At 45.5% G+C, this 14,229-nt stretch overlaps 1 protein-coding gene across 2 annotated transcripts in view; it reads right to left on the bottom strand.

The window, feature by feature from the left end:
* Positions 1 to 11,493: 11,493 nt before the first annotated feature.
* rps6kc1 (ribosomal protein S6 kinase polypeptide 1) overlaps positions 11,494 to 14,229 on the bottom strand; it is a 49,233-nt gene continuing 46,497 nt past the window's right edge. For both annotated transcript variants that reach the window (XM_071413172.1, XM_071413173.1), the window contains one exon: positions 11,494 to 13,563. In XM_071413172.1, the coding sequence (XP_071269273.1) occupies positions 13,462 to 13,563 (102 nt within the window). In that variant the 3' untranslated portion in view covers positions 11,494 to 13,461. The remainder of the gene's footprint in view (positions 13,564 to 14,229) is intronic.

Genomic DNA, 14,229 nt, shown 5'->3' with positions numbered 1-14,229 from the left:
TATATAAAGAAAAAGACAAATGAAAACGTCCACACATTCCCAGAAGGCGTGTGTCAGTGCAGGTCTCTTTCCGAGGGCAGTCCTCTCAGTAGCTGCTAATTGTGTGAGTACAGGTCATCAGCAGCAGTACATTACAATAATGGAAATAGATGGAGGAGTCCCACGGATCGGAACACAACTCATCATGTCCATTTCCATGGTTCTGTACTCCCGGACGATTATGTAATTATCAAAGACCTCTGTATGCATGTGTGCAGGGTGACAGGTGTGGAAGCAAAACCATTTACATCCAAGGAGTTCCAGAACTCTCCCTCTCTCTCTGCCTCTCTCTCTCTGTCTGTCTCTCTTCTGTTTCTTTCTCTCTGAAGGCTACATATAGGCTACAGTTCATTAGGTACACCACCCCATTCACGACAATAGATCGCTCCTATAAACAATGAGTCACGAGCCAATGCTTGCTATGTAAAGCAGGCAGACAGGCATCGAGGCATTAATTTACTGTTCGATTGAATGTTAGAATGTGTAAAACAAGTGACCTAAGCGACTTTGAGCGTGGTATGATCGTCGGTGCCAGACGCGCCGGATCCAGTATCTAACAAAAGGCCAGCCTTCTAGGTTTTTCACACACAACAGTGTCTAGGGTTTACAGAGAATGGTACGACAAACAAAAAACCTCCAGTCAACGGCAGTCCTGTGGGCAAAAACAGCTTGTTGATGAGAGAGGTCGAATGAGAACAGCAAGAATCATGCAAGCTAACATGAGGGCCATAAATTGACAAATAATGGCGCAGAGTGAAGAACGGCATCTTGGAGCGCACAACTCGAACATTGTCACGGATGGGCTATTGCAGCAGGCGACCACACCGGGTTCCACTCTTTTCAGCTAAAAAGGATAGAAGAAGCGGCTCCAGTGGGCACGCGACCACCAACACTGGACAATTGAGGTACAGCCGTCCAATCTGCAGCAACTGCGATATGCCATCGCGTAAGCATGTACCAACATCCCTGATGAACGTTTCTGACGTTGTTCAGGCTGTTCTGGTGGCAAAGAGGGGTCCGACCTGGTACTAGATGAGTGTAACTAATAAACTGTCCGGTGAATGTATGTACTCTGTTTTTCTCTCTCACTTTCTTGCTATTTGGTATTTATAGTGCAGCAGGAATGAGCTGCTCCAATATACAGTAGGCATCATAAATATTCACCCCCTTAGATTTTTTCATGTTTTGCTGCAATTCAAAGTGGGATTGAAATAGTTTCCATTATTATTATTTTTTGTTATTTATCTACACAAAATACTCCATAATGTCAAAGTGAACAGAAAATTCTACACATTTTTACAAATGAATATACAGTGGGGCAAAAAATGTATTTAGTCAGCCACCAATTGTGCAAGTTCTCCCACTTAAAAAGATGAGAGAGGCCTGTAAATTTTCATCATAGGTACACTTCAACTATGACAGACAAAATGAGAAAAGAAAATCCAGAAAATCACATTGTAGGATTTTTTATGAATTTATTTGCAAATTATGGTGGAAAATAAGTATTTGGTCAATAACAAAAGTTTCTCAATACTTTTATATACCCTTTGTTGGCAATGACAGAGGTCAAACGTTTTCTGTAAGTCTTCACAAGGTTTTCACACACTGTTGCTGGTATTTTGGCCCATTCCTCCATGCAGATCTTCTCTAGAGCAGTGTGGTTTTGGGGCTGTTGCTGGGCAACACGGACTTTCAACTCCCTCCAAAGATTTTCTATGGGGTTGAGATCTGGAGACTGGCTAGGCCACTCCAGGACCTTGAAATGCTTCTTACGAAGCCACTCCTTCGTTGCCCGGGTGTGTTTGGGATCATTGTCATGCTGAAAGACCCAGCCACGTTTCAACTTCAATGCCCTTGCTGATGGAAGGAGGTTTTCACTCAAAATCTCATGGCCCCATTCATTCTTTCCTTTACACGGATCAGTCGTCCTGGTCCCTTTGCAGAAAAACAGCCCCAAAGCATGATGTTTCCACCCCCATGCTTCACAGTAGGTATGGTGTTCTTTGGATGCAACTCAGCATTCTTTGTCCTCCAAACACGACGAGTTGAGTTTTTACCAAAAAGTTATATTTTGGTTTCATCTGACCATATGACATTCTCCCAATCTTCTTCTGGATCATCCAAATGCTCTCTAGCAAACTTCAGACGGGCCTGGACATGTACTGGCTTAAGCAGGGGGACACGTCTGCACTGCAGGATTTGAGTCCCTGGCGGCGTAGTGTGTTACTGATGGTAGGCTTTGTTACTTTGGTCCCAGCTCTCTGCAGGTCATTCACTAGGTCCCCCCGTGTGGTTCTGGGATTTTTGCTCATGATCATTTTGACCCCACGGGGTGAGATCTTGCGTGGAGCCCCAGATCGAGGGAGATTATCAGTGGTCTTGTATGTCTTCCATTTCCTAATAATTGCTCCCACAGTTGATTTCTTCAAACCAAGCTGCTTACCTTTTGCAGATTCAGTCTTCCCAGCCTGGTGCAGGTCTACAATTTTGTTTCTGGTATCCTTTGACAGCTCTTTGGTCTTGGCCATAGTGGAGTTTGGAGTGTGACTGTTTGAGGTTGTGGAAAGGTGTCTTTTATACTGATAACAAGTTCAAACAGGTGCCATTAATACAGGTAACGAGTGGAGGACAGAGGAGCCTCTTAAAGAAGCAGTTACAGGTCTGTGAGAGCCAGAAATCTTGCTTGTTTGTAGGTGACCAAATACTTATTCATTATAAATCCTACAATGTGATTTTCTGAAATGTTTTTTCTCATTTTGTCTGTCATAGTTGAAGTGTACCTATGATGAAAATTACAGGCCTCTCTCATCTTTTTAAGTGGGAGAACTTGCACAATTGGTGGCTGACTAAATACTTTTTTGCCCCACTGTACATGAAATAACAAAAATAAAGTCGTTGCATAAATATTCACCCCCAATGTTTAGACAAGCCTAAATAATTTCAGGAGTAAAATTATGATATAAAAATCACATAACTGACATGGCTCACTGTGTGAAATAATAGGGGTTTACATGATTTTTGACTACCCCTTCCTCTGCCCTCCATACATACAACATTTGTAAGGTCCCTCAGTCAAGTATTGAATTTCAAGCACCGATTCAACTACAAAGACCAAGAAGTGCAATGATTGGTAGATGGGTAATTATAACAAATCAGACAGTAAATATTTCTTTAAGCATGGTCAAGTTAATAATTATGCTGTGGATGATGTATTAAACCACCCAGACACATCAAAGATGTAGTCGTCCTTCTGAACTGAGCTGCAGGACAGGAAGGAAACTGCTGAGGGATGTCACCATGAGGCCATTGGTGATTTTAAAACAGCAAGAAAGTTCAATGGCTGTGATAGGAGAGAACTGAGGATGGATCAACAACATCGTAGTGACTCCACAATAAGGACCTAAATGACAGATTGTAAAGAAGAATACAAATATACAGAATATTCCAAAACATGCATCATGTATGCAACAAGGCACTAAAGTAATTTACCCAAGAAGACTCACTGCTGTAAACGCTGCCAAAAGTGTTTCTAGCATGAATTGACTCAGGTGGGTTAATACTTATCTAATCAAGGTAAATTTGTGTTTTTCATTCATCTTTGACATTAGAGTATTACAGAGTAAATAGTGTATTTTGTGTCGATCGTTGAAAAAAAATGACAATTAAATCCATTTGAATCCCACGTTGTTACACAACGTGAAGAAATCCAAGCGTGGTGAATACTTATGATAGGCACCGTGCGACAATCAACGTGCTGAGGCTATTTTGCAATTAAACTACAATAAGTTCCTGTGACTCGTAATATCAGGAGAGGAGCTCTTCCATGTTCCAGTTCTGTCTGTGCCTCAGGATGATCCCCCAGCCTCAGCCCACCACCTGGACCCCTCCAGCCCCACCGCCCGGTGACCCTGCTGAGCCGCAGGAGGAAGGAGCCCCCCCTGGTCTGATCTGCTGGATGGAGGGGTCCAGGTGGTGGGCTGAGGCTGGGGGATGGAGGGGCACACAAAAAGGAAAAAGATTTAAAAAAAATATTCAATGACAGCCTCTTCCCTCCTGTCCCCCCTCCACCCCTTTAACGACCGAGGAATGGCGGATGTAACTGGACCTCATTAGGAAGGCAGGACTTAAGACAACATGGCAGAGAGGAGAGGACATCGACCTCTGACCCCAGCATGTGTCCAGCGTATCCGGCGTACATGTCCGACACTTCCTGTTTCTCATCAAGACGGGGAAGAGCAGACCACCTGCACAACCTCCCGCTGTCACCTCGGTCATTCTGACTGGTGTGTGTGTGTCTGTCTATATTAGGTTCTTCCTTACGCCTTAAGCCATACATATACAGTACCAGTTAAATGTTTGGACACACCTACTCATTCAAGGGTTTTTCTTAATTTTTACTATTTTATACATTGTAGAATAATAGTGAAGACATCAAAACTATGAAATAACACATATTGAAATATGTAGTAACAAAAATGGGTTAAACAAATCAAAATACATTTTATATTTGAGATTCTTCAAATTAGCCACCCTTTGCCTTGATGACAGCTTTGCACACTCTTGGCATTCTATCAAGTAGCTTCATGAGGTAGCCACCTGTAATGCGTTTCAATGAACAGGTGTGCCTTGTTAAAGATAATGCATTTGAGCCAATCAGTTGTGTTGTTACAAGGTAGGGGTGGTATACAGAAGATGTTCTTTTACCAAATAGGGCTAAGTCCATATTATGGCAAGAACAGCTCAAATAAGCAAAGAGAAACCGCTGTGTCTTTGTGAGACGCAGAGTATGTGAATAGATGATCTCCGCGTGTGTGGTTCCCACCGGGAAGCATGGAGGAGGAGGTGTGATGATGTGGGGGTGCTTTGCTGGTGACACTGTCTGTGATTTATTTAGAATTCAAGGCACACTTAACCAGCATGGCTACCACAGCATTCTGCAGCGATACGCCATCCCATCTGGTTTGCGCTTAGTGGGACTATAATTTGTTTTTCAACAGGACAATGACCCAACACACCTCCAGACTGTGTAAGGGCTATTTGACCAAGATGGAGAGTGATGGAGTGCTGCATCAGATGACCTGGCCTCCACAATCACCAGACCTCAACCCAATTGAGATGGTTTGGGATGAGTTGGACCGCAAAGTGAAGGAAAAGCAGCCAACAAGTTCTCAATACATGGAACTCCTTCAAGACTGTTGGAAAATTATTCCAGGTGAAGCTGGTTGAGAGAATGCCAAACGTATGCAAAGCTGTCATCAAGGCAAAGGGTGGCTAATTTGAAGAATCTGAAATATATTTTGATTTGTTTAACACTTTTTTTGGTTACTACATGATTCCATGTGTTATTTCATAGTTTTGATGTCTTCACTATGATTCTACAATGTAGAAAATAGTAAAAATAAAAAATAAACTTGAATGAGTAGGTGTGTCCAAACTTTTGAATGGTACTGTACATATATAATAGCAATGCATTACATTCTTTGTTTTATTTTACAGGAATTATTTAAATAGTGACATGTACAATGGTATGTTAACGTCAATATTTATATTAGCGTTGATAATAAAATTGCCTCTAATGAATGTGAATAACAAGAGCCCATTAAAACCATTACCACAGTCTCCAGGCTTCTGGAGTGCCAGAGCTTTTCTGAAACATGCATTTATCTCAGTAACGCCAGGCATTGTTGAGGGAAGGTGTGAGGTCTTTTTTTGTATGAAACCTCTTAGCGTCACATAATCAGGAGTGATAATGTGTCTCATTCAATGCTAATGTGTGTGTTTTACACAGCAATCAGGTGACAGGTGATGATAGCACGCCGTGAGAGGTGTGTGTGTCTGTGTCTGCGTGTGTGTGTGTGAGACACCATTAGTGACTTCCCAGGTCCTCTTCAGGAATACAATGGGCGGTGAAATTGCTTTAATGGAAAAAGGCTAATGTGAGACACAATTCACACAAGCGCGTGCGCACACACGCACACACACACACACACCTCCTCAGCTACTCACTCAGGCTCGGAAGAGGAAGGTAACTAGGGGATGTATTACTTACAGAGAAATACTTAGAGCCGCTTCGGTAATATACAGCAGCTTTTGAGAGTGACAGTGGGCATGTGGGCTTGGAACCTACAGTCCTAAACTACTTAAGTTCACATTTCACATTCTGAACTTTGGCTCATTATTACCTAAATAACCTTTGTGACTCATTCTCTCAAGCTCACATCTTCAATCTTTTGCAACATCATGCTCTAAAAAGTACTAACAGATGTACATATTGGGAAGTGATTATTTCCTCATCAAAAATCCTACTGTATGGCACTGTGGTTTGTTTAAGCCATGTTTCTTTTGAAGGGCATTATAATCACACACACTCTCTCTCCTTCCTTGGTAAGACAAGGCACGTCCTCCCCTTCTAAACGGTCTCATCTGTGCCCTACTCAAGGCTGGCAGCATCTGTTTCCCTCCAGGCCATGCCATAAGGTGTCAGGGCACCAAGGAACCTCCGTGTTCCCTCAAGAACCCCCTCACGACTGCCCTCTAACCCCCACCTCCTGCCCACAGACGCAACTCACCCCCCACCAACCCACTCTTGCCCTCTCCGCTCAGCCCCCCAACTCCCCCAGGTTGCACCTTTCTCACTCCCTCCTTACCAGCCTCTAACCTCTGCCTCTCTCTTCTAACCTCCTACCCCACCCACCAGACACCCTCACCTCCTCCCTCCTCTCTAACCTCCTACCCCACCCACCAGACACCCTCACCTCCTCCCTCCTCTCTAACCTCCTACCCCACCCACCAGACACCCTCACCTCCTCCCTAACCTCCTACCCCACCCACCAGACACCCTCACCTCCTCCCTAACCTCCTACCCCACCCACCAGACACCCTCACCTCCTCTCTAACCTCCTACCCCACCCACCAGACACCCTCACCTCCTCCCTCCTCTCTAACCTCCTACCCCACCCACCAGACACCCTCACCTCCTCCCTCCTCTCTAACCTCCTACCCCACCCACCAGACACCCTCACCTCCTCCCTCCTCTCTAACCTCCTACCCCACCCACCAGACACCCTCACCTCCTCCCTCCTCTCTAACCTCCTACCCCACCCACCAGACACCCTCACCTCCTCCCTCCTCTCTAACCTCCTACCCCACCCACCAGACACCCTCACCTCCTCCCTCCTCTCTAACCTCCTACCCCACCCACCAGACACCCTCACCTCCTCCCTCCTCTCTAACCTCCTACCCCACCCACCAGACACCCTCACCTCCTCCCTCCTCTCTAACCTCCTTCCCCACCCACCAGACACCCTCACCTCCTCCCTCCTCTCTAACCTCCTACCCCACCCGCCAGACACCCTCACCTCCTCCCTCCTCTCTAACCTCCTACCCCACCCACCAGACACCCTCACCTCCTCCCTCCTCTTCTAACCTCCTACCCCACCCACCAGACACCCTCACCTCCTCCCTCCTCTCTAACCTCCTACCCCACCCACCAGACACCCTCACCTCCTCCCTCCTCTTCTAACCTCCTACCCCACCCACCAGACACCCTCACCTCCTCCCTCCTCTCTAACCTCCTTCCCCACCCACCAGACACCCTCACCTCCTCCCTCCTCTCTAACCTCCTTCCCCACCCACCAGACACCCTCACCTCCTCCCTCCTCTCTAACCTCCTTCCCCACCCACCAGACACCCTCATCTCCTCCCTCCTCTCTAACCTCCTTCCCCACCCACCAGACATCCTCACCTCCTCCCTCCTCTCTAACCTCCTTCCCCACCCACCAGACACCCTCACCTCCTCCCTCCTCTCTAACCTCCTTCCCCACCCACCAGACACCCTCACCTCCTCCCTCCTCTCTAACCTCCTTCCCCACCCACCAGACACCCTCACCTCCTCCCTCCTCTCTAACCTCCTACCCCACCCACCAGACACCCTCACCTCCTCCCTCCTCTCTAACCTCCTACCCCACCCACCAGACACCCTCACCTCCTCCCTAACCTCCTACCCCACCCACCAGACACCCTCATCTCCTCCCTCCTCTCTAACCTCCTTCCCCACCCACCAGACACCCTCACCTCCCCCTCTCCCCATGCACAGAATGTGAAAGATGTCACCTGCCTTCCTTTATAACCTCCCCCTATTTCCCCCTTCCATCCCCCTTGTATGTGAGAGGTGCCATCAGCTTCACTACCCTATCTCCTTTTCTTCCCCCTCTCCTCTCCTCCTAGATGTGTGAGATGTGGTCTGGGGCCCCGGCGGTGCAGTGACAGAATGCGTCTCGGCGCCAGGAAGAGTTCCCCTCGGAGAATCACAGATTAGCGCTGTGTCGCTCCCAGCCCGCCTTCCTGGGAATGCAGCTCCTTAACAGGCGTCACATTCCCCTCCAGGAAGCCTGCGGCACCCGCGACAGCCCAAGACACGGAGGGGAAAGTGATCTGATGGCACTCTCTCCCTCCCTTTTTCTCTCTCTCGTTCTGGCTGTCTCTGGAAGTCAAGGACCCGTGCCTCTGAGCCGTGACCGGCGACAATGACACAGAGAGGGGGGAGGAAGTGCTAACACGGGCCCCTGCTGCGGCCTCCTCAGCCCTGGCCTGGAGCGAGAGCAGAAAGGAGAGAGGCAGAAAGAGAGAGAGGAGATAAAGGAGGAGAGGAGGACTAATGAGCGGTGCTGCAGAGCCACAGAAGGTGTGTGTATCGGAGCGTGAGCAAGCTGTTGAGACAGCGCCGGGCCATTGAGTTGACCGGGAAGCTAATGCTATGTTACTGGGACGCTAACGGCATGCCTAAACACACCAGAGAGTGCTCCACACTCATCACACACACTGCCACAACAACAAAAGGAGACACCTCAGGTCTAGGGGGAGAGATTACTTGTGACACGTGTTTTGGGAGCCAGTTGAGACTTCCTTAACATCTGACTCAGTCCATATGACTCACGGATGGATATAGTATTATATAAAGTCCTCCGTCTGCATATTCAATGTGACACAGAAGGTGAGGTAGAATAACCAGCGCTCAGGGAGAAAATAACCGCCCTGTCTACCTGGAGTAGTTAGAGGACGTTTCACAGAGTACCCTGGTGTAACTCAGCTTGAAGAGAGCAGAGATATCTCCTAGGGTTAGTGTCTTGTTCTCTTTCATGCACAAACTGAAAAAAAGCGCAGCCCTGCAAGGTGTGTTTTAATTGGCATATGTAGGCATGTAAAGTAGAATACAATAATTTTGAGAAAAAAATGTATTCAATTGTGTCATTGCTTATGCAATAACCAATAGTATGATTTATTTTTCAGGTTACGAAGTGTGGCCTGTATAAGTATCACAGGTTCAATGGTCAAATACTGTATATCTATAAAGTATTCCACACCCAACATTCCTACAATTGCTAACAACGATGACCCGGACGACTTGTAATGTTTACGCTGAACTCCCTTTGACCTTGTGAAATTGTCTCCGGGAGCAACTAGTGATCTACACCGTGAGGCTAAGGGACTGTCACAGGGTCACAACGTGCCCTATATGTCCCTGTGCCCCAATGTAAGATGCTACCCTGAAGTGCAGTTAACAGTTAAGATCAAGGTCATGTTATCTGATCCTAGATCTGTGATTGGGCCAAATACTGCAGTCTTGACCCTGTCCTGTAATTGTTATAGTGAAACAGGGGAATGAGACAGTGGAACACCTGCTACTATACACTTGGTGCCTAACCTCAACCGTTTCTATTATACTGTAGTCCTGTAGAGCCCCCGCATCCTTCCTCATATCACTACTCTGACCATGTAGCATATATCCCAAGAGGTGGAAGTCGGTGTGAGTGTGATGGGGTGGATGGGGGGGTACATGGTGTGATGGGGGTACTTTGTGTGCACTTGTCAGCAGCTGTGGCATCACCAAATGTTCATCAATGGAGCACCTGTACCTACGGAGGGGTGACTCTTGGAGGGGACCGTCAGAAAGGCAGGTGTGTTGTCTGTCTGCTTTTAATGTGCTTTGAGATTCTTTTGAATAATAATGAATAGCGCTACACAAGTTAAATTCATTTTTTAAAATTATTACTAAAAGCTTTGCGTCTCTTCATTATAACATCATGGCTCTGACAGAAGCTGGAGAAGATGCCCGGGGATCGTAAGCGGCAGAACTCTTCAGCTGTGTGTCCCACCCTGGGCTATTTGGAGTCCTCCTGTGCTTTGTGGAGGAAAGTCAAACCACCAAAGACAAAAACAAAACCTGACCACCAGCAGTATGACGCAGAGGGCAAGCCAATTGGCTGCATGCATGTATGGGAGAGAGAGAGAGAGAGAGAGAGAGAGGACACCAGAAGGGAGTTACATACAAAAAGGAGAGGATGCCAGGGTGTAGGACAGAAGAACAGTGGATGCCAGATAGTGAGCGAGAGATGGATAGAGGGAGAGAAAGACAAAGAGAGAGAGGAAGAGAGGGATGAGTGGAACAGTAAGTTGCTGGGGATCAGAGGTTGATCTCCTCCCTGCAGGTCTTGGTGGCGCTCCGCTCTGAGGCTTGAGCTGATAGCATTCTGTTGCATCATGGGAGGACCTTGGCATGTCCTCTTAATCTAGCCCCTGACTAGATGAGTCCTTCCCTGTGGCACGCACAAACACACGCACACACACACAGGCATCAGGGTCCTTTGTGTGTGAGGAGCCATTGTTCCCAGGGCAAGGCGGCTTTGAGAGGATTCTAGAATGTTCCAAGGGCAGGACAGTTCAACAAACTATGCTGTACAACATGAAAACAATATAGGATAGCAATAAGGTCCATAAGGTGAGACATGTAGTAAGCACTGTAAGGAACATCATTTCTCTCCTTTGAAGACATCACACCTGGAAAGGCTTGATACACTTAGTGGATTGTGTCCCAACTGGAAAAGGGACTATATTCTGAGACTTTTGTAAGCAGTGGATAATTCCTTTACAGTCTCTCACACACACACACACACACACACACACACACACACACACACACACACACACACACACACACAGTGGTCAGTGCAGTGGAGTGAACCTCTCACCCTGTGTGTAACTAATGAGTCAGGTCTTGATATTAACCAGCAAAACCCATAATCAGTTCTTACTAAGGCACAGCCAGGAACTAGAGTCACTGAACCTGATACACTGGCAATTCTAAAAACTCCTTACTTGTGTGTGTGTGTGTGTGTGTGTGTGTGTGTGTGTGTGTGTGTGTGTGTGTGTGTTGGCTTCTATCAGGGTCAGGGTGATACTCAGCAGGACTGACAGCAGCTCTTTAGGAGTGTCATCACTCCTACTGATCAGAGAGAGGGACTGTATCCCCAGAAACACACACCCGGCAGATCCACCATGAACTGAGTACAAATGGCAGATGATAAACCACTGACTAAAACCACTTGTCCACTACAAAACACACACCCAGTTATATCCACACATACAGGACTAAGAAGCAGATCCCCACCACTGATAGATGATCCAGATGTGTGTTTATTAAGTTGTATTCCAGAGAAGACAGACTAATACATAAAACATGTGTAAGTGAGAATAGCTAGATACAGTAAGAAACATACAAAACCAACTATTGTAGGCATACATACATCTCTCACTGGTAGTGTTTGGCATCTCAGAGAATAGGTCATTGTAGGACATGGATAGTGACTAAGTGTACGGCTAACTGCTAGGTCCATGCCATGCCGTTAGTCAATCAATTAACCAGAGAGCCAGAACAAAATAGAGGAATCAATCAGGTTTGAATAGGGATTTTCAAATCATCAAGGTGTCCAAGTACTGGTCTATAGTCAGTTTTTCCTCTGAGTAGTTTATGGTTATATTGGGTTAGTGTAAGCTGATCCTAGATCTGTGGTTAGTTACAGGCAGTATGTGATGCGCAGGAGGCAGTATGTGATGCGCAGGAGTTACATTGGGGGTGACAGTGTTCTGCCATTTTAACAAGGCAGCATACAGTGGGACTTGTAATAGGCGGAGTCTGTCAGGTCATCCGATGGGAGCTCTACATTCATTGTAAAAAAAAATGTGTAGAGGCAGTGAGTGATTGAAAATAGTAGGTATTGGTCAGAGTAGAAGTGGACACCAATGAGGATTGGGTGTAAGACAGATGAATATAAATTACATTACAAGTTACCTTGACAACACACAGATGGGGAGTTTTAGGCTACATGACAATGGACATGACGAGATCAATGCATGAACATCAATTATTGAATCTATAATAGTTGTCTTTTCATTAAATATGATATATAATATATTATCAAATGCACAGAAGAACACTGATGTACAGTACAGTGGGTTTCTCTGGCTAAAAAAAAAACGCACCTTCGACTATACCATTCAGACAACCCTACAAAAACATTACTCAACCATAATCCAACCAATATTCACCCTTCATTCAACCATGGCAACTGTTATACAATGCATCTCCCGTGTACAATGCCAGTGTTTCCCCTATATTCATCTAGCAGTGGCCAATCGTTGTCAAAACTCCCAAAAATGTAGTTTTTTTTTTTTTATGCAAAAATTCAAATAACTTTCAGGATAAAATGTTTTCAGTGTAAACGGAAATGACTAAAACCAGATATAAAAGTAGGTAGAAAAGCTAAGAGCTATATATTTTAAAATAAGATCATCTTTGAGAACTAACAATCACCAAAACAAAAACTAGACAGTCCGGGAGAGTCTAAAAGTCAAAAAATGGCATGGGGCCCCCATAGATGTTATGTTTGAGTCACTCAAATGGCTTATGCCGTGTTCTTATGCTATGACAAAATGTGTAGAATTGCAGGAAACTAGCTTTAAAAGTAAAAAATGTTCTCACCGCCCCACAGCAAAATGTGTTGAATTATGTGTAGAATTGTAGTAAGTGTAGAATTGCAGGGAATTAGCTTTAAAACAGTAACATTTTCAGTTCGCCCCATGGCAAAGTGTAGAATTGCAGGATATTAAGGTTTAAAACAGCAACATTCTGGCTCTGCGGCCAAGAGGAGGGCATCTACAATTTTAGGTCGGAGAAAACAGTATGCAACCTATCAATACAGGGGAACGTACATGGACTGTGAAATGTCAGAAGACCGTTGGTTGTCTTGTTGAAATAATAAAACGTTTCATTGACTTTGTGAACCACCCTTCCATAAAAGCACTAGTTAGTTTATTGCACCACATGCATCATGTCTCAACAGTCTAAGCTGGTCAACATGAGGAAAAAGAGAACGTCAGTGAGAGTAACATGTACAAGGTAGGTGTGTAGACGATTTGACCAACTCCCCAACAAGAGTTCACTTGTTGACACTGGCCATGTCTGGGTGTACGTGTGTGTGTGTGTGTGTGTGTGTGTGTGTGTGTGTGTGTGTGCCCACCCTGTCAGCAGCTCGATCCGCCCAGAGCATTCATTTCTGACCTCCACCGTCCCACAATGCACTGGGCTTATTTGGGCCAGTCCACTCGGCCAAAGAAGGGATGTGATTTGATGTCCTCTGCTCCTGCCACCCCCGCCCCCAGCCTCTCTATGGGGTTGAACTGGAGAAGCTACACCCACAAAATATAAAAACAAACGCTATTAACACTCAAGCGGTGGAGAACAAACTATTTCGCTGATATCTCACATAGCAAACTAAGCAAAGTGAAAATCAGTGAAGAGAGCTTTCCTGATCTAAAACAGGTCATATAACGTGCACACATAATATACATCTGGGTGATTCCACGCCAGCATGAACAGAAAACATTTTTGGTATCTTAGATTGTTCTGGAAAAACTCACATAGAAACTTGTGTTTGACATGCTTTTTACATTTGTGTGTATATATATATATATATAAACCTGCAAAATCGGCAGTGTATCAGGAGAACAAGCATTTGATACACTGCCGATTTTGCAGGTTTTCCTACTTACAAAGCATGTAGAGGTCTGTCATTTTTATCATAGGTACACTTCAACTGTGAGAGACGGAATCTAAAACAAAAACCCAGAAAATCACATTGTATGATTTTTAAGTAATTAATTTGCATTTTATTGCATGACATAAGTATTTGATACATCAGAAAAGCAGAACTTAATATTTGGTACAGAAACCTTTGTTTGCAATTACAGAGATCATACATTTCCTGTAGTTCTTGACCAGGTTTGTACACACTGCAGCAGGGATTTTGGCCCACTCCTCCATACGGTCCTTCAGGTTTTGGGGCTGTCGCTGGG

Source organism: Salvelinus alpinus, chromosome 8 (assembly GCF_045679555.1).
Source record: "Salvelinus alpinus chromosome 8, SLU_Salpinus.1, whole genome shotgun sequence".
Classification (NCBI taxonomy): Eukaryota; Metazoa; Chordata; class Actinopteri; order Salmoniformes; family Salmonidae; genus Salvelinus; species Salvelinus alpinus.
This window is presented reverse-complemented; position numbering and strand designations above follow the sequence as displayed.